The sequence below is a fragment of the Dendrobium catenatum genome, unplaced genomic scaffold (assembly GCF_001605985.2).
Source record: "Dendrobium catenatum unplaced genomic scaffold, ASM160598v2 original_scaffold_260962, whole genome shotgun sequence".
NCBI lineage: Eukaryota > Viridiplantae > Streptophyta > Magnoliopsida > Asparagales > Orchidaceae > Dendrobium > Dendrobium catenatum.
The window spans coordinates 53992-77885 of record NW_021579361.1 but is presented as its reverse complement, the minus strand read 5'-3'; the positions used below and the strand labels follow the sequence as shown (position 1 = coordinate 77885).

General features: G+C 37.8%; 1 protein-coding gene across 1 annotated transcript; it reads right to left on the bottom strand.

The window, feature by feature from the left end:
- Positions 1 to 1418: 1418 nt before the first annotated feature.
- Positions 1419 to 23390, bottom strand: LOC110096121 (protein Brevis radix-like 1). Its single transcript, XM_020821892.2, has 5 exons — positions 22912 to 23390; positions 22445 to 22809; positions 10552 to 10687; positions 10001 to 10461; positions 1419 to 1989 (listed from the first exon to the last, which is right to left on the bottom strand). The coding sequence occupies exons 1-5, from the start codon at positions 23035 to 23037 to the stop codon at positions 1911 to 1913; spliced, it is 1167 nt and encodes a 388-aa protein (XP_020677551.1). The 5' UTR covers positions 23038 to 23390; the 3' UTR covers positions 1419 to 1910.
- Between the last annotated feature and the right edge of the window lie 504 nt (positions 23391 to 23894).

Here is a 23894-nt window from a genome sequence, read left to right as displayed (position 1 = left end):
TGGATGTATGTCACATTATCTTATTAGTTACGCCGTCCTCACCCAAAGCAGCCATTTCATTGCTCACAAAAACCATTTCATTTGCATACTCTTATATTTTTATAAGTTTTAAGATGCAAGAAAATTTTACTATTATGTCTCTGTTGGAGCCAAATTTCTTTCTATATTATGAATGCCCTAAACCCTAAAAGAATATCACTTCAATAGTGAGTTGAGGAAATATCAAGATTCCTCGTTGAATAGGATGAAAATCAAATATAACCTCATCAATGAGTTGAAAAAAATGCTAAAATAAGATTTTTGAATTTCAGAAATTTTACATTCACTCCCAATTCCAATATATGCAGGTGGGACAGTGGATATTCTTTTCAGAATAAATCTCTAAAGATGTAAGATAATTGGAGAACTAAATACACTATCAAATATCTAAAAATAAATCGGGTTCAAGATAATTTGGCTCAATTCAAGCAAAACTGACCCAATTCAAGTTGAGCTAACTCGATCTCAGCACAAAAGGGACTTGTCAATCAACAAATAAACTCATCTCAAATAGGAGACTACAATCTAAGGGCTAGTTTCAAGCAAACGAGCTCAAGTGTACACAATTTTCTGTACTCAAGCTTATTTTATATGAATCTCAAAGCTTCATATTCTAGATTTTTTTTTCTCTATTTCTCTACACTCCTTCCACCAAATATTCTCAATATAATTTGGAATTATTCACAAATAATTATGGATTCAACATTCTAAAGGGTGTGTTCAGAGTGAAGTGTGCCATAAATAAGAAGAGTTAGTGAAATAGAACAACAACATAACAATAGAGAAGAATATGTGAATTTGAAAAAAGGATGGCAAGATTGATCCAAGAAGCATTGGAAGTAAATCTAAGAACCACTACTAGGATGGAGTTGCCAACCAGATCCTCTCTAATTCTGTTGTGAAGAAAAATACTCTCTAGAGCTAGAGTTTTGTCCTCCACTCCAGTTGCTGGTGAGACTTAATACACGAATTATGAAAAGCCAGCCTCAACTCTTCATCTAGAAGGCAGATTGGAAAGAATCCAACTCAAAATCGACCCGAAAATTCAAGATTTGAGTCGACCCGTTAACAAACGGGTCAAATTTTGATTGAATTTTTTGAGTGGTCGGTCCTTAAGCCTACCAAAAAAAACAAATATAAACTGGTCAAGAAGTGTCAAGAACATGAAACGGCAACAACTTAAAATTTTCTATCCTTAAGATATTAAATATTTATATCTTTCCCTTTGCATATTATCATCAAAGAACATGGCTCAAATTAGATTGGAGTCAAATCTTCTCTGCGCATGGCTCAAATTAGATTGACTGAATGAGAAATCCAACATTTTATCCCATTGACCGACTCAATCAAATTTTCAATTAATATTTGAAAGGGAGAGAGAAAAAAAAACCCTTCAATTTACTTCTTTATAGTGCATAAATGCTACAATGTATTTCGGGTTCATCAAAACAAGAGACATTTAAATAATTCCAACTGCAAGTTGATAAAAGATAATATGAAATGATAGGGAATATAATTACTTTTCATTCAACAAACTTCTCACCTACAATCTACATTCCAAATATGAAAAGCCCCAATACAGCATAACTAACAAATTTCAAAGAAGAAAAAATGGGGAAAAGCAAGTAAACAAATAAAAACATTGAGCAAACTTACTGGCAAAGATCAGCACAACTTGATATAAATCCAACTCAATTTAATTGATGGCTTGGCCCCGTCCACCTTGATGACTAAGGCTTCGTTTGAGACGGCTTTCTTTCTGCTTCTTAAAGCAGCTTTTTTTGTACAAAATTTAAATATTTGTACTAGAAAGCTGCTTTAAGAAGTAGAAAGAAAGCCGTCCCAAACGAACTCTATGTAACCTTACTGTTTCAGAGATATTGCTCATGTATCCTTGTTTTATTTTCTTCCCACCACAATCTGGCATGCATCTCACCAAACCTCTCGCGGCTGCCAGAAATTGAAAAAAAGTCAGAAAAAGGGCTCAATACCAAGGAAATGGCTTCCAAGGTCCAACAGAACAGATTTGATTTTCATAGAAAGTTGAAGAAATTTATTCCAACTGATGTAACTTGCTTTTACAAAATCAACTAAACTTCAACTGTTTCTATATGAACGTAACTGGGGGCATGCAAAATTAAAATAGAAAGGAAGAAAAAAAGTTCTACAACCATGAAGATTCAATTTAATAAAAACATTTGTGTCATATTTTCTGACGCATTTTCCATCAGGACACCTTCAAAACTGTGACATGCTGCATTTAAAACTCCAAAAATTCATCTTTGACCCAAAATTTATACAAAAAATTGAATACATTTATGGTTACTTTGAAGACAAATATTAAAATAGGATGATATCTGTATCATATTTTGAAGACATTTGGGCCTGCAACATTTTTTTTTGGGTATAAATACAAAAAAAAAAAAAATGCATTCATGATAGTTTTGAAGACAAAACAATTTTAAAAGAAAAGTGGTGACTCAAATTGGAGATTTAAGTCACAAATATGAATTTTTTTTTTTACAAAGACACGTGATTAATGACACGTAGCAATTTAAAAGGATCCTAATAAAAAATGCATGAAGACATCTTGACAAAAAAAATCCCAATTTAATGTAGTCAACATCAAAATTCCCTTAAAACAAAATTTTCCTCTTGGTATGAAATACTAAAAAAATGAAAACATTTATGATAGTTTGAAGGCAACGGTAAGATTTGAAGACATTTACATGAAATGTAGAGACTCACGGTGGAGAACCAAGACAAATAAAATTAATTTTTTTACAAAAGCATGTGACTATGGACACATTGCGATTATAAAAGGTGCACCAAGATATCCTGATAAAAAAAAAAAAAATCTAATTTAATGTAGTCCACATCAAAACCAAAGACAATTAATATTTATTGGATCAGATATAGGCCTTAATTTAATTTGGAAACTATGTTAACAGTTGGCAGGATTTTACCAACAATTTCACAAAGAAAATCACAAATTTCAAATAGGTAATGTTAGGATAATTGCAAACTATCCTTCCTTTTTATAAATCGAACTTAACATTTTTTCATAAATTTAATTATTTTGATTAACTACAAGTGAAACTTTTAGCTAGCAAGATTTAACTTTGAAATCGCCTGCTTAAAACAAGTATAAATAAAAGACTAAAAGAAGGCTGTTGCATGGGCTTTTTCTGAGTATACGTGAAAGAGCCTATTGTGCTCAGAGGCATGCACAAAACCCAACGGGTATCAGAGCCTAGTTCATAATACTATGGTCATTAAGTATGAGAATAAGAATAGGGATGATGCCCCAAATTTTTTGCCAATGAAGAACCAAGATGTAAGGTCAGACATGAACTTGTGAAGGCGCTCATTGGGCGTTCAAATATGGATAAGATCACGAGTGATGATGGTGGGTAGTATTTTTAATGAGATAAATGGATATAAAAAATGAATTTCTAATTTGATATTTCCATATGTGTTCTAGAGTTTATGGAGGAATGACGAGAGAAATAAAAAGAAATACTAATAGAAATGCTAAAAATAATCTAGTTTGGGCTAATTTGGAAGATTATGTTAGGAAGTGGCTTTATGTGGGATAAATGACTGAAAATGATGATAAAATATTCGCTTATGATCTGAAGTTGATGATAAAGTTTCATGGAGTTTAAGGGGATGTTGAGGCGTAGGATATAAGATTAGATCCAAGTGTTCCCTAATTGGGCTGAGAGCTATGTCGAAGTATTTAGAATGATTTTAAGATTTAGTTTGCTAATTAATTTGTTTTAAATGCTGCTTATGAAGTGGAAGAAGATGTTGGAGCAGATATTTAAGAGGGGTAACAAATAAATGAAAGAAAATACTAAGATAACTACATGAACCACCAAAGATGAGCAAACTGCTTGAAGCCACCAAGCACCAAGTGCAGAGAAATTCTCCACCAGAATATTTCATTAATCAATAAAATTACAAAGCATTTCAACCAATAATTATAGGCATTACAAGACTCTTAGACAACCAAATTTGGAGGGAAAAAGTTGATGTAACAAAGAGGGAAAGGAGCTAAGTTGTCATGAATGAGAAAGTGTTTCAACTACCTATTTTAATATTTCATCCATACCTATTCATATTATTGCTTGGGCCTTGTACAAACCACATATTATTGCTTGGGCCTTGTACAAACCACCTGTCATCATGCAACTCTTCTTTGGGACGAAGTCAACAACATAACCTTACCAATCTAGGTTACGGTAGGTGTGACTAAAAACGAATCTCATGGAAAATAAATATAAATTACATTTAAAATATTTAAATCTATGGGCCATTTATGGGGATCTTATAACTGGGTATTTTCTCTGAGCTTTGATCTTAGTTCTTGTAATGAGACTTTAAACTTGATTATCTTCATCTACATAATGTGCACATCAACGAGTGAAGAATATAAAGATTGGATAGATGAAAAACTCTCCCAATAATTCAACTATATTTAGTGAATGAAGTCTTCATAGAGATACCGGAGAAAATAACTATAAAGAGTTTGGAGAATTTTTATGTGCTCAAAAGCAACTCCAACAAGCTTTATCAAAAACAAAGACAAAAGAAATTCAAGCACGAGATGATATACCTAAAAAATTATTTCTTAATAAGCTTGTTTCTTTTGTTAAGGATTTACGGATATAGATATGATGGTTGATGAAGAGTATCAGATTTTATAACTTTTATTCTCTTACCTCTAATAAACATTTCTATGACAACATATTGTATGTTAGAGACAAAATTAGCCTAAAAAATGTTAACAATTCCTTCTTTCTAAATATGTTATTTCCAAACTAAATGACAAATGAAAAACGAGAAGAGAAGTTTGAGAAGATAGTATTAACTAAGAAGCACAACATCACTTAAAAAAAAAAAAAGCCTATCTCTATTTGTAAAAAAAACTCTTGGAGGTATAAAGACACAACATCACTTCTTTTGTAAGAAACAAATAGCATACTAAGATAAATTGCAATGGCTTGAAGAGGAAGGAGCATCACATTAATGAAAAGAGGATATGCCCTCTTGCAGATTAAGTAGTACTGATTAAGTGATGTACTTTTCATGACTGTTGCAGATAGATGCAATGATAAATGAATTATGAATTCAGCTTATTCAAACCACATGCCCTCAAAACGCATTTACATTGAACTAGCAAGTCATATTTTAGTGGTTATATTTACATGGGAAATACTTGAGGATCAAGACAATTGATGGTAACAAATGAAATTGAGGACGCATGATAATGTGAATAGGATATTAACCAAAGTTAAAATTATTTTAAGGCATATAAATATACATTGGTATAGAAATGCCTAAAGGTTGGTCCTCACATATAACCTTAAACTTGTGGACTAACAAGTTTGATCAATAGTGTGTTGAGCCCAAACTTTGGCACCGCTGTTGTTAACTCCCTACTAAGTAACATAAGAGTTGAATGTTCAACTAGAATCAAGTGATAACTTCAGTCAAAATTTGATCAATAGTGTGTTATTTTCAGTTTTTTCCGCTTTTGCCCTTATGTGTATTTGGTCGCTATTGTAGCCCAAGGGGCATTCTAGTCTTTTATTTTCTTTGTCATTTGGAGGCCTATATATGGCCTTTTTCTTATGTAATAGTTAGTTATTTTTATGAATGAAAATTTGCCTATTATGTTCTCTTTGTGAGTTCAACCCTCCTCGATCTCTTAGTGAGTTCGTCGGAGAAGATAGATCTCTTTGTGAGTTCTAGATTTTTCGCCAAACTATTTTGTCTTCGAGAGTTCTAAATTTTTGCCAAGTTATTTTCGTGGAGATCCGGATTGAAGAAAATTGAGGTGAGTGGATTTTTAGCAAATCAAATCCCTTGAAATTCCCCTCCTCCCTTCCCCTCACCCCTTGCCGCCGCCTCCCCTTGAGCCGCCCAGGCCGCCGGCCTACAAACCCCCCCCCGCCGGTCCAAGCAGCCAGCCAGCAAGCCCGCCGGCCACCCTTTGGACCCCCTGGCCACCAGCCCCCTCTAGCTCCCCCCTTTGAATTTTGAATTCCCTCTCTTAATGACTTTCCTAATTAAGCCATATTAATTTGGAAAATTAATTAGAGGAGTTACACATATTTGAAATTCAAATTCAAATTCCCTTCTTACTTTCATTTGAATTTGGGAGTTACTTATGATAATTAATTAAGAGGAGTTACACATGTTTGAAATTCAAATTCAAATTCCCTCTTATTTTCATTTGAATTTGGGAGTTACTTATGATATAATTAATTCTGAAATTAAATGTTCAATATATTATTATGTTTAATTAACTCCTTGTGGTCCCCACTCATTAAATTCTCAAGCCTCCTCAAATACATGGCCGGCCCCTCTCTCCTCTCTCTCCCCCATTAAGCCTCTTTTATCCACCTCACCAATCTTCATTAATTGGTATCTCATTATGGATCCAATTAATTAAGATCCCAAACTTACTTCTCTCACCTAATCACCTTAATAACTCCACAAATTCAGCCCAACTCTTCTCCCCATTTCCACCCCTCTCCCTCCTTGGATTAATTTGAAATTCAAATTAAATCCCTCTCCTAAACCACTAAAATCTGAATTTTATTTCAGATTTCTTGCATTTGCCTCTTAGCCCCCACCATAGCCGACTCCCCCCATCTTCTCCTCTTTTGCTTCAACAAGTGGTTGCTTCAACAAGTGGTCGGCTCAAGGGCTCAAGAAGAGAGTTCTCCACATCCATGGACGGCCGATCCCGACTTCGACCACGGCTTCGTCTTTGAAGATCAAGGAAGAATGGATAAGACATTGGATGCTCACTAGTCATCTCATGGACTACCCGCCACCGGCTACCACTCCAACGGACTACACTTTGTGCGCCATTTGTCTCCTAGTGGCATTGCTCGATTGCTCTCAATCTTCCTCCATTAAAAGTGCCACCAACAAGAGAGTGAGTGAGAGACCCAAGGTGAAAAGTTCTATTTGTTAATTATGGATTATTGTTTCTCCCCATAACATTACTCTCTAATTTTCTGTTGTCAATTTGATCTTGTCTCGTTAATCTAGTTGTAACCACATGCCTTACTTAATTTCGACTTGATAATTCTGAAAACCTAACTTGGATAAGCATTAATTCTATAACTAGCAAAGCTTTAACAGTCTTATATTAAAATCCCCAAGCAGTTCTTGTTTCCATGCATTACGTTTCACATCAATATGATTATAGCATTCAGATCAAAAATTTCATTCTCAACTCTTATAAACAAATATTTTTGAATAACTTCTTCACTTGCTTAATATTATTGCCTATTGATTTGGTTCATCACAAGTTAATAGTCTGAATATAGTGTTAAATGATTTACACCTACAACTTTGGTAAACCGGACTAGTCCCTCACACTAAAAAATTCTATAGCAGGTGCATTTTTTACATTAGCTGTCTATCTTGGTGCACAACAAATATGCTTCATAACTCATATGCCTTAATATTAGATATCATCTAGGCTCATTAAGATTATGCAATAGTCGACCATTTGAGGCTTTAGGAGCATGTGAAGTTAGTTAACTTTGGAGTCATATAAAAGATCCTAAATATCTGTTGTCATTTTACAAAATGAAGGGGGAGAAATGTTAGAAATTGAATTAATAATTTTATTGAGATAAGCATAAAATTTAAAGAAATGATTATAGCAAATTAATCTTTCATTTAGGGATCAAATTACGTTTAAAATTTTTTTTACAAAATTTGTCATTTTGGATAACTTCAATCAAAATTTGACCTTGATTATGATCGAAAATCACTTCCTCAAAACTCGTATAAATAGGAGATTAAAAGAAGTTTTTTTCATGAGTTTGGTGTGAATGAAAGAAACGTATGTGAGAGCCTGATATAGTTAAATGTGCTTGGGGGTTTGTGCATAAGAGATTTGATGATTTAGGCAAAAGATGAAAACTTTCATGTGAAAATAGAAGAAAAAAAGAAAAAAAAAAAGAAAAGAAAAAGCATAGTACTATATTGACACATACTTGGTGTCAAAAATATTTTCACAATTCCATAGACATGTATGCCGATACCCTATTTAGAAGCATTCAAGTTGAATTTTTTTTTTATATTAGTTAAATCTCTTCTGTTAATTAATATTTTTGTATGTCTTGAGAGATTTGGGAATTCTCTTTGGTGGTTAGATTTAAGGGCCATTTGGCTTATCGAAAAAGAAAAAGGGTATAAAATGAATGCAAGCAAATTCAGTGTATTTAATTTAAATTTGTTTGGTGAGGTGTAAAACAAATGCACAAGATTACTTTTTTGTATATTGTTTGAGTAAAATGAATTCATGTGAAGTGGCGATGGGACAATGGTCAGTGGTGGTGGTGGTAGCGATCAGTGGCAAGTGATGGTTAGTAGTGAGAGGCAATGACAATCAACAGTAGTGGCCAACGAATGGCGAGGGAGGCATAGATCGGCAACAAGTGGCAGTTGACAATAGTGGGGGACACTAGGAAGTGATTAGAGGCAGGCGGCTGTTAGAGTTGTCCGTTGATGACAACATGTAGCTTGCTCCAAATGGGCATAGAATTTACAATGTATTTGAAAATTAAAAAAAAAAACAACAATTTCCAAATACACCCAAAAAAAGTAGAGAGTAAATTCAAAATTCATTAATGAATTACATTGCATTTGAAATTTACACTCTCAAAATACACGCTTTCGGAATACATTACGCTATAAATTAGCAACCAAACAGTCAATCCCTTAGTGCATTTCAGTTTGAAGAAAGTGTTTTATTGTGCACCACATATTTTTACACTTATGTAACTTCTTGATAGTGAATTAACCCTATCTAAAATCTTGCAAAAATGGGCTACTATTTTAGGTCAGCCACATAAATCTAAATGTCAAGCCAAAATGCATCCATATCAAAGATGTATTGGTCTTTTGATCGATTATACAGAGGACAATATAGCCTGATCTTTCACTCAATTGCGCATCGAAGCAATCATCCACTATATCGCAATCATCCAAGGAGAAGCCACTAAAATCCTTCATGGAAATTTGTCTTTGTAAATCTATTTGTGATTCCTCTAACACACTCAAAATACTTGGAGTCTCGCACAAAATTTAGTTGCATTAATATAAGGACACGACTTTGATAAGAAAATTAAAGTATTGCCATTATTTTTATATACCTTAATAATAACCTACATCTATGGGATGAAAAGGAAAAAAAAATTTCCATCACATATAAGCAATACATAATTGAAAAATAATAAGATAGATCAAACTATCTAACTAAGAAAATTAACGAGGATGATCATAACAAATCTCACCAAATATGAAAAATCTTTTTCGAAAGAAAGCCAAACACACAAAATGAAAAAATCCTTCTCTCACCATATCTCAAACACAAAAGCAAAATATCTTCATGATTGTTTCTTTAAAACATATGTCGCCATTATAACGCAACTATCGAAGGAGAAGCTACTAAATCCGTTAATAGAAAAATCTATCTCCACAAAAACAGCCGCTATCCCTCTAATATGCTTTCCATTCCTGAAGTCTTGCAATACCAAGTTTAGTTACAGTAGTATAGGATTGGACCTTAGTTAGGAAATTAAAATATTACCTTAGAGGTTACTTGACATAACCCTAACAATAAGAAACTTAAGGATAGAAGCAACTATAGAAGAGCATGTTGACCCGATGGAAGAAAGGTATGAAAGCAGGTTTGCACTTCAAGGCATATCTATGGGTAGATAAACAAAATAATCAGCATTCTGAATGCAGCATTGAATGCAAAGAAAGAATCAAACTTGAATATCTAAATAGATCATATTTGATTTAAACCGCCACAGATATTGAAATGTACAAATGGCTTATCAAATAATTTACCATTTTCTGCATTCTCAAGATATTTAAACTGCAAACCAAGTCGGATATCTAGAAAGACGGAGCTAACCTGAAACGAACTCGACGGAGTTCCCTAATGCCACCTGGCAGAGCACGAATTGTGATGTAAACACCAGGCTCATCTTCCTCCACCCATTCTCGCTCCAGGTCACTTGCATTGCTCATTGAGGCTGACAACTCCCCAGAATGATCTGCATCCTCTGGTGATGAACAAGTTCTCACTGATGCATCCATAGATGAGGTCTCTGTCCTAGCTCCACTAATACTAGATAACTTTGGCGTTGAAGCTAAGCCACCTGAACCATAGCCATGCCTCCCAAAATGATGGTTATGTTGTTGTTGGGAGTGGTGCTGACGGTGGGTTGGATGGTGCTCCAATGAGTCTGACGAGGAATAGCCCATACAAGCAGCACTGCTACAGCTCAGTGGACGGTGGAAATTGCGAGGGAGACGCTCCTTGCTCAGCGGTGGTGTCACTGGACTGTCTTCTATTGAATCCATCTTGGTACTCTATTGGCAAAAGGTTAAAAAAGTCATTAATCAACTAAAGTCCTAAGATTAGCATGTGAAGAGGTAGATAGGAGTTTGACGGTAGCATGCCTCATCTTCTGAGCGGGGAGGAGTTGGAAGAACAATAGCCTGGCGGTTAAACCCCTGCACATTATAGAGCTCCATCACCTTGTCATAGTTCTCACCCCACCACTGTTGGGCTTGCCTTTTGTTGAACATCTCGCGGCTATAGCCATAAAAAGTGATGAAGAAACATGTTAAGGGAAGATAGTGTAACATAAAAAATGTAAGAATAAATTATTTCTTGACAACCATAGCTATGGAGAAGAACAAATCCAGCAACAGAAACAAATAGTTCTCACGATGTAAACTAAGATAAAAGTAATCTGATAGGGACAGATATCAAAAGAAAATCCTTAGTACAATTCAAAGGCCATTCAAAAGCAGTTCGTTTGAAGCTATATCTAGAGAAGGGTGCCAAGAAGACGCTCACCGCCACCAGAGAAAGGCAAGAGATCATAAAATTAACATGAATGCAACAAGCAAATAAAATAATATCATTGATAGTAATAAACAACGACAGCTAAGAAATTAGCTCTTCAAGCTCAATATTATGGTCCAAAACCATGTGCAGAAAATTATAACTAATTTTGATAGCAGCATAACCTTTTCCCCTTTCTCTAGTTCAACATTAGTTGCATATCACACGACAGCCAAGGCTTTATCCTCAAGGGTGGATTATGAGTGTGGTTCATTGTAACACAGACAAAGGGTGAAGTTTTATTATGTATATTTGTAATGATGCGATTTTGCATGATATGATCTTGTAGGATGCATATGCATTTTGTCACTAAAATAATTCTTCAAGAGATAGGATCCAGTATATATCAAAAGGAAACATTAATTTTCCTAAACCTAGCTGATAAGAAAGTTTGCAGTCCATAATGGCATTTTTGTATAAGAGTTTTTGAGGCACCATACGTTGGTAATAAATAGAAATCAGAGAAATCTAAATGTTTATAGCCCATGGAACCTCCAGCATCACCACCAATGCCATCAAATGCCCTACCAATTGCTCCAAGAAGAAATAAAAAAACAAGGAATAAGGTCAAGCAAGTTTAGAAACACTAATTTGCGATGTCAAGTGGGCAGTGCCAATTATGTTCTCCGACACCAATGTCATGTTCACAGTAGCACATTGTTTAGCTCCAATAGCCACTCCTCCCATAAGAATCAAAATGGGCTAATAACAAAAATCAACGAACCCTCACATTGACACCCAAATCTCCACTCACATGCATAGAGTCGTTGATTCTCAATCATGAAGACAATAATCCCGATGAGCTTATAGATGACTCATATTTAGAATTCAAAATGTATAGTAATCCTATTCAATAGACTAATAGGAAATGCTAGTAAAAATAGAAGAAAAATCTAGGCTGGAATTTAATTTTAGTAAAGTCCAAACAGTAATTGAGAAGAACGATGTGAAAAACTAGGAGAAAAGCTTTTTAATTGATGATATATGAAAGAAAATGAACAAGATATAATGGATCTTCAATTGGAGAGGAAGATTCGTCTCTCTCAAATCCGTAGCCACTGGCTAGAGCCCAACCAACCTAGAAACAAACTAAATTAAATGAACAAGACATAATCCCAAACGTGGGAAAAACACCATACTTAAAGCTCATAAAAATATCCCTAAATCCTCAAACACCTTTTAAATTTGAATTATTTCCCTCCTATCAGCCACCCCCCTTAATTAGATATTAAAGCCATGGGCCCCACAACAAGGGGCTGGATTTCCCCTCCTCCTTCTGCCTGCTAGATACGAGAGCTCCGTCTCCCAAATGGTAGAGTTGATCCAGGAAGGACCGGCCGGACCATTCCAGGAGGGACTGGACTGATCTAACAATACCCCCTATTCCAAAGACCCAGCTTATCCGCAAGGTGGAAAGATGGCTCCCTCCTCAATTTCCTCTTCATCACAAATGATAGGAAACTAAAGAGATCAATCTTTATATCGGCGCCCCGGTGTATACCTCTCCACACATCTGAAATAAAGTCCCTTCGCCCTCTTCTCCTATAACTTTGTTTCTGTGAGCTTCTTGAAGTTTTCCCCATGACTCACTCTAACTGCCGTTCGGATCTCTAGTTTGTGCACTTTCATAAAATTCTCCTCCAGTATAGTCTCCAAAAGCTGGTCCAGTCTACTGGCCAGGTGCTCAAACTGCTCACGGTATTCCACCACTACCCCCTCCTGCATTAAGACAAAAAACTGATCACAGAAGTCCTCTCCCATGTTGGTTCGAATGCGTTTCAACAAGTAGTCCTTAAACTCCCTCCAGGTCCGTATGTGTCGCCTCGTACCCGTACACTAGTACAATGCCAACGCTTTCACCTCCAAGCACCTCTCGGATGCCATCATACTCTCCTCATCCATCAACCTATTGACGGTAAAGTGCCTTTCCACCTTGTAGATCCGCCCATTGGCATCATCTCCCTAAAAAATATGCATCTTCAGCTTCCACAGCCTCGAATCTCCTCCATTACCCTTGTTTCTTCCATAATTTCCCATTCCCCAAGAGAGTGGTTCCCCCCAAGTGCCCCAATCATCCTTTCTAAGCTCGTACTCAAACCTTTCATCAAATTCTCACCTTCTCCTTTCAAATTCAACACCCCTTAGATCATAATCAGTCCCACTCCTTTCAAATTCAACACCCCTTCGACCATAATCCCTCACTATCCTTTCAAATCCAGCACCCCCTCGGTCATAAGTAGCCCCTCCTCTTTCAAATTTTGTCCCTCTCCTCTCCAATTCAGCACCCCTTCATTCATGCCCGACCTCTTCATGCCTCTACCCACACCCTCTACCTAGCTCCTCCCTAGGAAAAGGCTCTATGAGAGGCATTCTCTCTTCTCCCTCCAGAATCTCCACCTTCTGAGCTTCCCTTCGCCTTATCAAATTAAAATTTTCCCCACTCCCCTGATTTCGGCAGCTTCCCTCGCCTCCAACGACACATTTTTGGCTTGGCTCTCGAGCAAATTCTTCAACATCTCCTCCGAGATGGAAAATTTTACATCTTCTCGTGGGCGGTTGAATTTGACTTTTAAAATCTAAAATTTGAGTTTGGGAATCTAAAATTTTATATTTTAATTGTCCGATCTCCCCTTCCAACACTTCTACCTTTCTTCCACCCATAGGTACCCGGATTTAGACTCCAACAGCAAAAAACTACAACTTTGATGTGAATATGGCCTCCAAACAGCAAAAAAATAACAATATTGGAGACGAAGACGCAACAGAAATCAATGAGGAGAACTTCTATTTAAACCCAGGAAACAGCTCTAATACCAATTTAATAGGAAACACTTGTAGAAATAGAAGAAAAATCTTGGCTGAAATTTAATTTCAGCAAAGTTCAAACAGTAATTGAGAAGAATGATGTGAAAAACTAGGAGAAAGCTTTTTAATTGATGATATATGAAAGAAAACGAACATGATACAATGGATCTTCAATTGGAGAGGAAGATCCGCCTCTCCCAAATCCCTAGCCCCCGGCTATAGCCCAATCAAGCTAAAAACAAACTAAATTCAAAGAACAAGACATAATTATGTGGGGGTCCTTTGATTGATGAAATATATTATTTAAATTTGAGTTTTCAAAGAGCTATTATATATCATATAATCACAATCATGTGGGGGTCCTTTGATAGTTTAAATTTTTGACAAGATCCCGATGTTCCCTCCCTACGGGGGGAGGTTAAGGTTGGCACTTGCTATTTCAAGTCCACTCGACCGGATCAAATCAACGGCCGAGGGCTTCTGGGGAGCGAATCGACCCCGAAATTGGTCTTCAAGTTTTCCAATTTGGCGATTGCCGTATTATAGTGTTTTTCCAAAATTTCGACAACCTTTTGGCACTCCCCATGAGGGGAGGTTGGGGAGGGCACTTTCCTTTTTAATCTGCTCGGCCGAATCAAATTAATGGCCGAGGGATTCGAGGGACATATCAACACTGGAATTAGTCTTCAATGATCCCTTTCATGACTTGTTGCTTATTATTATTACTATTATTATAAAGAGAGGAAGGGAGAAGAGATTGGACGGGCAAGGAGGCAGGAGGCGAGTGTTGGGGTCGGCTTCATTCTCTTCGTACAGCGTTGGGCGTATGGCTTCGGAACTGGAGTCCGGTCGGTCGGAGGAGTCGGTTTGGAGTTCGGCCAAGGTTGGGATAGATAGGGGTGACGGAATCGATGTTGGTACTCTGCGTACGAGATAGAGAGGATGTCGGGCTCGGGAGTGTCGGAGTAGTCGAAGTCGGTGGGAGTGATGGTTGGGGGTTTCAGGCTTTCAGCTGCATGACATGGGCTGGATCGGTGTACGTCCGAGGTCGGGAGAGAGAGTCTGCTTCGATTTATGCATGTAATGTTGAATCAGGCAGAGAACAGGAGATTGGGAGAGAGGTGCCTTCGGTTCTCTTCCTTGCGTTCGATTTTGAGAGCAAGAGTCGAATGGGGGGATGATGAGGACCACATGGAGCTGAGCTGGTATGACTCTTGATAATGTTTCATTGCCCACTACCTTCACTAACCATTTCTACCTTTTTCTGTTGGACACCGTACCGTCTAGTATTCTCTAGCATAGTAATAGATTTAGTAATTATGCTTTCTAGCTTTTAGCTGATATAAACTCTGTTTTAGAGAAGAAAACCCTTTATGAAATCATACATACAGTTTTAGTTATCATGTTTTTGTTTCTTTATTATTCCATTGCTGCAGGTTTCCTCTTAATTGTAGGAATACGATGCATCATCTTTGGTATCAAAGCCATCCTAGGAATGGCCGAGAACAAATTCAAGAGAAATGGGAGTTGAACTCTATTTGGTCTTTATCCCAGGCTGTCAATTTCGCATTGAAGGTGGAAATGCAAATGCAACGTCATTCTCAAAGTTATTCTACTAGAAGACCTTTCCCATAAGAATCCCATGTAGACAATCCGAGAACCACCATGCCAATGGCAAAACCACAGCCAAGCCAAGTTCGCGCAGTTAGCTCCAATCCCACTGAACAAAGATTTCCTGCCAAGGCAAAGGCACTGGTCAAGGAGAACCACTACAACAAGCCTAAAACACTTAAGTGTTTTAGATGTTTTCAGTCCGGTCACAAATCAAACGAATGTCCCAATAGACAACAACTTCAGATGATTGAGGGAGACAATCGTGAAGAGGGTGAAGGTAGTGCAGATCGTCCCGATGAGGAAGCAATTACCGAAGATGTTCTCGGAGATGTGGGAGAGCCAGTTGTTTGCATCCTTGAAAAATTATTGTTAGCTCCTAGACACCCCGTGCCTTCACAACGAAATATTTTATTTCGGACAATATGTACGATCGAAGGAAAGGTGTGCGAGTTATTGATTGATAGCGGGTGTACAGAGAGTGTGATCTCACGCTATGTGGTGCAGGCTCTACAGTTAAAAATTACAAAAAAAAAAATCACATCCTTACAAAATTAGTTGGGTCACACGCATGGAGATCACTGTTGCGGAGACTTGTTCAATGACCTTTTATATAGGTAAGCATTATATATGTGATGTCCTATACATGGACGTTTGCCACATTATCCTGGGGCGACCTTGGCAGTTTGATGCTAATGCCACTTATGATTGTCGGGGCAATATTTATTTTTTTTATTGGAAGGGTAGAAAGCTGCGGCTACTGCCCCAATCCGCGGACATTATAGGCAAGGATGACAAGGGAAAGGCGGTGGCCTATCTAGTTTTGGGGCATGAACTATTACTTACACCGCTGGTTGAAGATTCTATGCTTGCTCTCGTGACGACTGATTGCGTTGACGCTATGGAAAGGCTTCCTGTACCAGACGGGGTTCGCAGTCTACTACAAGAATTTGCGGACATCAGTCCATCTGATCTTCCGCCCCAGTTGCCACCCCTCCGTGTGGTACATCATCAAATCGACTTTGTTCCCGGAGCGTTGCTACCTAACTTGCCACATTACCAGATGAGTCCCAAAGAACACAGAATCCTGCAAGAAATTGTTGAAGATCTCCTCAGTCGACAACTTATCCAGCATAGCTTGAGCCCCTGTGCGGTACCGGCTCTTGTTGTTCCAAAAAAAGATGGACAATGGAGATTGTGTATTGACAGCAGGGCCATCAACAAAATCACTATGAAGTATCGTTTTCCAGTGCCTCGAATTTCATACTTGTTAGACATATTGCACGGTTCCGTGGTGTTCTCAAAGTTAGACTTACGGAGCCGATATCATCAAGTACGCATTAGACCCAGTGATGAATGGAAAACGACCTTCAAGATGCGGGAGGAACTTTATGAATTGAGAGTTATGTCGTTTGGCTTGTGCAACGCCCCATCCACTTTTATGAGACTCATAGCATAAGTCCTCAAACCATTTTGGGGTAAATTTTGCATATCTTATTTCGATGATATTCTTGTTTATAGTTCTTCTGTAGAGGAGCATATGCAACATCTTACGCAATTATTCTTAGCGTTGCGCACACATAAGCTTTATTTAAATTTGTCAAAATGCGAGTTTGCAACCCCTTATGTTCATTTCTTGGGCTTTGTTATCTCACACGAAGGGATTCAAGCTGATCCACATAAGATAGATGCCATCCGAGATTGGCCAACTCCTCGCTCTCTTACGGGCATTCGAAGTTTTCATGGCTTGGCTAATTTCCATCATCGCTTCATTAAGGGATTCAGTATCCTTGCAACCCCACTAACTGAGGTGCTGAAAGGCAATTCCTTTTTTGGTCCACTCAACAGCAAAGCGGTTTCGAACAGGTGAAGCCCGCCCTTTGCAATGCTCATGTTTTGGCATTGCCGAATTTTGACAAAGCTTTCCAAGTTGACACCACTGCGTCGGGGATTGGAGTTGGAGCCGTTCTCTATCAAGAGGACAAACCTATTGAATACTTTAGCGAAAAGTTAAGTCCACCACGCCAAAAGTGGACGGTGTGCGAACAAGAACTCTATGCAGTAGTAAGAGCGCTAAATCAATGGGAACACTATCTCTTTCATCAAGATTTTCTGTTATGTAGTGATCACCAATCCTTGCAATACTTGAACAACTCAACAACCCAAAGACTATCAACAAGATGCATGCGAGATGGGTTATTTTCTTATAGAAATTCAGTTTTGTAGTTCAGTATAAAACGGGAAAGATGAATCGAGTGGCCGATGCACTTAGTCGCCGGGCTGCTCTTCTCACTCAGCTACAGACGGAAGTTACGAGCTTGCAAGAAATGAAAACCATTTATGCTAGTGATCCAGATTTCGCTACAATATGGGAGGATTGTTGTTTCGGGACACCTAAATGTGATTTTTCTATAAGACATGGTTTCTTTTTTAAAGGAAACTCTCTTTGTGTGCCGGTGTCATCCTGGCACCAACAACTTATTAAAGAAATACATTGTGGGGGTCTATCTGCTCATGTGGGAAGGGATCACACACTACAGCAGCTTCAATGTAAGTTCTTTTGGCCACATATGAGGAGGGACATTGCCAAATTTGTGGTACGTTGCGCTGTATGCCAACGTTATAAAGGTTCGGCATAGAATACCGACTTATATCTACCGTTACACGTACCTGATTACATTTGGGAGGACCTCAGTCTAGACTTCGTCCTAGGATTACCTCGGAAAGCGAGGATCAGACTCAGTAATTGTGGTAGTTGATAAATTTTCGAAGATTGCCCACTTCATTCATTGCAAGAAGACGTTCGACGCTCTCAACATTGCCAAACTTTTCTTCAAGGAGATCATGCGCTTACATGGAATTCCTCGCAGCTTGACGTCAGACCAAGATGTTAAGTTTATCAGCCATTTCTGGCATGAATTATGGAAGAAGTTTCAAACAGATTTGAAGATGAGCTCGGCTTACCATCCCCAAACGGATGGCCAAACAGAAGTTACTAATAGAACTCTTGCTAGCATGCTGAGGTGTTTAGTCCAAGATCATCCGAAACAATGGGAAGAAGTTTTGGGACAAGCTGATTTTGCTTTTAATTCCATGCCAAACTGCGCCACAGGTAAGTGTCCTTTTAGCATAGTCTACACAAAAATGCCTAATCATATTTTATACTTAGCCGTCCTTCCAAAGAGTCGAAGCATGGCTGCTGCCCAAACTGCCGAACAGTTCACTGATGTCCTTAAAGATGTTCATGACCGATTGCTGGACAACAATTTAAAATATAAGAAGGATCAAGACAAACATCGCAGGCATGATGAATTCGGGACTTGGTTATGTTGAGGTATCGCAAGGACCGATTCCCTATTGGCTCGTGTCCAAAGTTACATCCCAAGAAGTTTGGTCCATTCCCGGTTTCGCGCAAGATCAATGACAATGCTTATATCATTGATCTCCCCAAAGACATTTCAACTTCCACCACTTTTAGTGTTGTTGAAATCTACTCATATCATCCTCTTGATGGTGCAACCACGACACACTCATCAGAGGCGAGTTCTTCTGAAGCAGAGGAGACCTGATGAGGACCACATGGAGCTGAGCTGGCATGACTCTTGATAATGTTTCATTGCCCACTACCTACACTAACCGTTTTTACCTTTTTCTGTTGGACATCGTACCGTCTAGTATTCTCTAGCATAGTAATAGTTTTAGTAATTATGTTTTCTAGCTTTGAGCTGATATAAGCTCTATTTTAAAGAAGAAAACCCTTTATGAAATCATACATACAGATTTAGTTATCCTGTTTTTGTTGCTATATTGTTCCATTGCTGCAGGTTTCCTCTTCATTGCAGGAATACGCTACATCAGGGAAGAGAGTTGGCGAGTGGGGTGTTTTGTACGGGTGGGATGGTTACATCATTTGAGAGAATGTGGGTAGTGGGAGCAGTTAGTGATCTACGTTCAACACCAAACCTTAATTCCCATCTGCAATTGGTTGTTGGACCCCACCCCAAAGGGTGTGGAAGTTATAGGGCAGAACTTCTATTCTGCCTCTTATACACCAGGGCCGACTAGGATGGACCAGCTAAACCGGTTCAAGAGGGACCGATCTAACAACCTGATAGATTGCACATGTAGCGCCTCATCAGAAACGCATAAGCCCATCTGATCACACAAAAGGCACATTCCAATTTAGTATCAACCTAGCCTCAAGATCACAGATAAAATCAACATCATTTCTTAACCATTAGAGCATACATGTCAATGGAGCAAAATGGCGAGGATCATGTTGAAAAGTACAGCACGTCACACACACGATACTATTTGCTTTGCGTAGTGTGGCGCATCAAAATAGTGCACGCAATTTGCGCCTATATGCACAATGGCACATGGCCCAAATGGCGAGCTGTTTTGTGAACATCTGATAAGTTTAAATTATAAATTATAATTAATTTTTATGGGTTCTATATTAATATCACAATTAATTATTAATTAATTAAACATTAAATTAATAAAATATAAAAAATTAAAGGATTTATAGCTATCATTTTTGCTATTTGATGGATCTAGGCTAAATTTTGCTTAAATCTTGCTCAAAACTATTGATGTAAGTTTTGTAGGATTTAAAATTGTCATTTGTGTTGTTTAACGGACATTTATGCTTAAATTTTGCTCTAATCAATATATTGTTTATTATTTAATGATATTTAATATTGATAAATACATTTCATGTTTAAAATAGCATGCGCCGTGCCGTGCGCTATGCGCCATGACTGCGAGGAATTTTGCACTGTGGTGTGTCATTCGCCATTGACAAGTATGCATTAGAAACAAAATCATGCACCTTCATTTCTCTACAGACTAGAAGCACTATCATTAGTAATGATAAAACCAAGTCTCATCACAAAAATTCAAATCCCCATTGAAGAAGCGCTTATTGACGTGAGTCTGAAGTGCAGTGAAGGAAGAGTTGATTGGATGCAAGCAAAAATTTTGAAAAGCAATTTGGAATTGAAAGGAATGGCGAGGGTAAGGATGAAAGTCAAAGAGGTGTGCGCAAAAAGGTAAAGAACAGGGATAGAAAGCGTACATAGATTGGCAGTCCGGGATAAGGTGATCCCTGCTATCTTGTAACACAAATAGGTGGCTTGGTCGGCCACCTCAGTGAAATGAGGGTTAAAGTTGGCCCTCGAGGAACTTCCAGCAGGCATACGGGATCGCTTACCACCCGCCATGAACACAAAAAATAGAGAAAGAGTGAGAACAAAGATGAATGGAGGAGTTTGGGTGAGAAAATTTTTTTGAAAGTCTCGATTTATAAAGAAACAGGCCGATCATCCAGGATGATCGCATAATCATCCAGGACGATCAGGTGAAATTATTGCGTCCGGGATGGTTGGTCAAAAAGGTGATTATATCAGTCATGATGATCAGACATTGTCCAGGATGATAAGATACAGATGATAGTCCTAAGATGCACAAAATTTTTTGGAAAATGTCTATATCAAAATTTTCAATCAAATATATTTCTATCAATTAGAACTATTTCGAAATGAGTGCAATATAATAATTGGTTAATTAATTATGAATTACACTATTTTGGAGTAAAGTCAATGGATAGAAAATTAATTTTGATAAAATTTAAATGAATATACTTTGATTAACAACAACAATAACATCAAGCCTTTATCCCACTATGTGGGGCCAATTATATAATCCTTTTTCTTCATTGTGTCTTGTTAAGAATCAAATTCTCATTTATATATAATAAAGAAAAATCATTTCTAACTTTTTCTAACCTAGTCTTTTTAGGTCTACCTCTACATTTCTTAACATAGGTAAAATCTAATACATCTACTCCCCTAACCGGGTCATCGGAAGACCATCGTTTTATGCGACCAAACCATCTAAGGTGACTCTCTCTAATCTTATCTGCCACTAGAGCTACTCCAATCTTTTCACGTATAAGCTTGTTTCGTATCTTGTCTCTAAGAGTAAAGTCACTCATCCATATGAGCATCCTCATCTCTGCAACACTTAACTTAATATTATGCTTCTCTTTTAATGGACAATATTTTGCGACATAAAGCATTACAATTCTAACCACCATCTTATAGAATTTTCCCTTAAGTTTGAGTTGTTCTTTTCTATCACATAACAAGCCCGATGCATTCCTCCACTTCAACCATCCAAGTTGAATTTTGCTAATATATCCCATCTATTTCACCATCACTCTGAACAATAGACCCAAGATATCTAAAACGTATACTTTTATTAATGACTTGAGCGCTCAAAGTCAAAAACCTCCCACTAGATCAATCACTATTTAAATTATACTCCATGTATTCGGTTTTAGATCTACTCAAACGAAAACCTTTGTTGTTGTGCACTTTGATTAAAATTTTCTACTCACCAAATATGAGAAAAAATTATCACATATTCTTACTCTAGTTTGACCTTGATAGATTTTTTAGAAAAAAAATTGTATAAGTATATTCTAATAAAAATCTATTAGAATGAGGTTCAAAGAATTTGGATCTACTTTCAAATAAGTGCAATACTTAATTATTTGTGTATTGCACACATCAAAGTAGATCCAAAAATTTTGAAGACCGTCCCGATTAAAATATCATAACACAATTCTTTTCCATTTTATAGCCATTAAATTTGTTCAAAAATAAATACAATATGAAAATGATTTAATAATATATTATGTTTCTTTCAAATAAATTCAACAAGTAAAAATTTCATCCAAAACAAATTTTAATTCCCATCCTGACCCAAAATTGAAAATTCTTCCCTGCATACCAATTCCAAGAATCAAGCTGTCAAAAGAATCTGACGATTTGTAATGAGCTCGTCGCTTTTGATTATAAGTACCGCCCAGTGAATGTAATTTAAAGAGTGGAGAAGAAAACAAACTTACAAAAGAAGCAGAACAAAATTAAGCAGCTTAATAAACTTACCGACGGTGATCAAATACTTAATGGGTTGTAATCACCGCCGGTAGGACAAAAAGAGTACTGGACAAAGTACCTGAAGCGGATCCTCTTGAGATCGTTCCCGCCCTGGGGCAATGACAGAAAGGTAATGAGAACACCGGGCTCGACCTGGGCGACCCAATCCCTCGGCTCTTCCTCCATGAACGACGCCACCACGGCTGCCGCTAACTGAGTCCGGCCTCTCTCCAATGGCGTCCCCTCGTCGCTTGACAGGCCCCGGAAAACAGGTGTCGATCCGTAGCTCCTGCCGCCAGCACAAGCGCGCCGGTAAGAATACAGAAACCGCTCCGATCCCGACGCAGATACAGATGAGTCCTCGTAACGCCTTCCAGGCGTCGATCCGGCGCATGGCTTGCAATGGCGGTAAGCCCCCGAGGCCTTCAAGGCCATGTCCTTGATCTGGAGTGTGATGCATGATGCATGACCATTGATCAAAATCAAAATGAAAGCCCAAATTATGGAATGCAAGGTTAAATGACAAAACCCTAGCCGGGATCTAACCTGGGACGTGAGGGCCTTGATGGCCTGGCGGGTGCTCGGTGTGCCGGCTACGGCATCATCGTTATCGTCCGGCTCATTGAGCGATCCGACGTCGAGCTGCTTCGAACAAGCGATGCAAGTTAGCATCCCGTTTCAACCTCAGCTTAGGGAACCACCCCGATCTAACTATGTGAAGAATTAAAAGGAGAAAGGGAAAGGCAAAAGGAACGGATGAGTTGTACTTTATTAGGAGGGACACAAAAGCGACGGGTCGAGAGTGACGGAGAAGATAGAAGGAGAGGTTTTAATGAGCCTATTTCGCTGCTACGAGGCTTTAAATGGATTTTCAATGGAAGGAGACAAAGAAATTAATGAGAAAATGGGCACCGCAAGCTTGTGTAGCAAAACTTTAAGGAGAACCGCCCGGAAGCCCTAGAGAGATTGGAGAAGCCGACAGAACTTTTTCTCTGGGTGCTCCACCTCTCTCAATAGAGCTAGAGTGATAGTATATCAACCTGTCAGACATACGGTGTTAGAAGGTTCGGTCCGGTGGACTGCTGCTGATTCTATTATTTTACCCAATTAAAATTTTTTTTGTTTTGATATTTTCTAGGGCTGCAAATGAACCGAGTCGAGCCGAGCCGAGTATATGAGTGTTCATGTTTGAGTTCGTTGATCATTAGCTTGTTCAAGTTCTGTTCATGTTTGATTCAAGCTTTATTATTTGTGTTCATGTTTGGTTCGTTTAATTTAAATGTGTTCATACTTGGTTCATGTTCGGTTCGTTTAATGCTTATCGATCTTTAAACAAACAAGCCTTAACGAGCTATGTTCATGAACATATTTAACAAATAATCTATTAAACAAACAAGCATTAAATTTGTTCATGAACATCTTAAACAAACAATCTAGCAAATATGGACAAATGTGAAATGTCTTTTATTCAGAAAATTAAATTTATAATAAAAGCAGTTGTCTATTTAAAATGAAAATAAGATTAATCT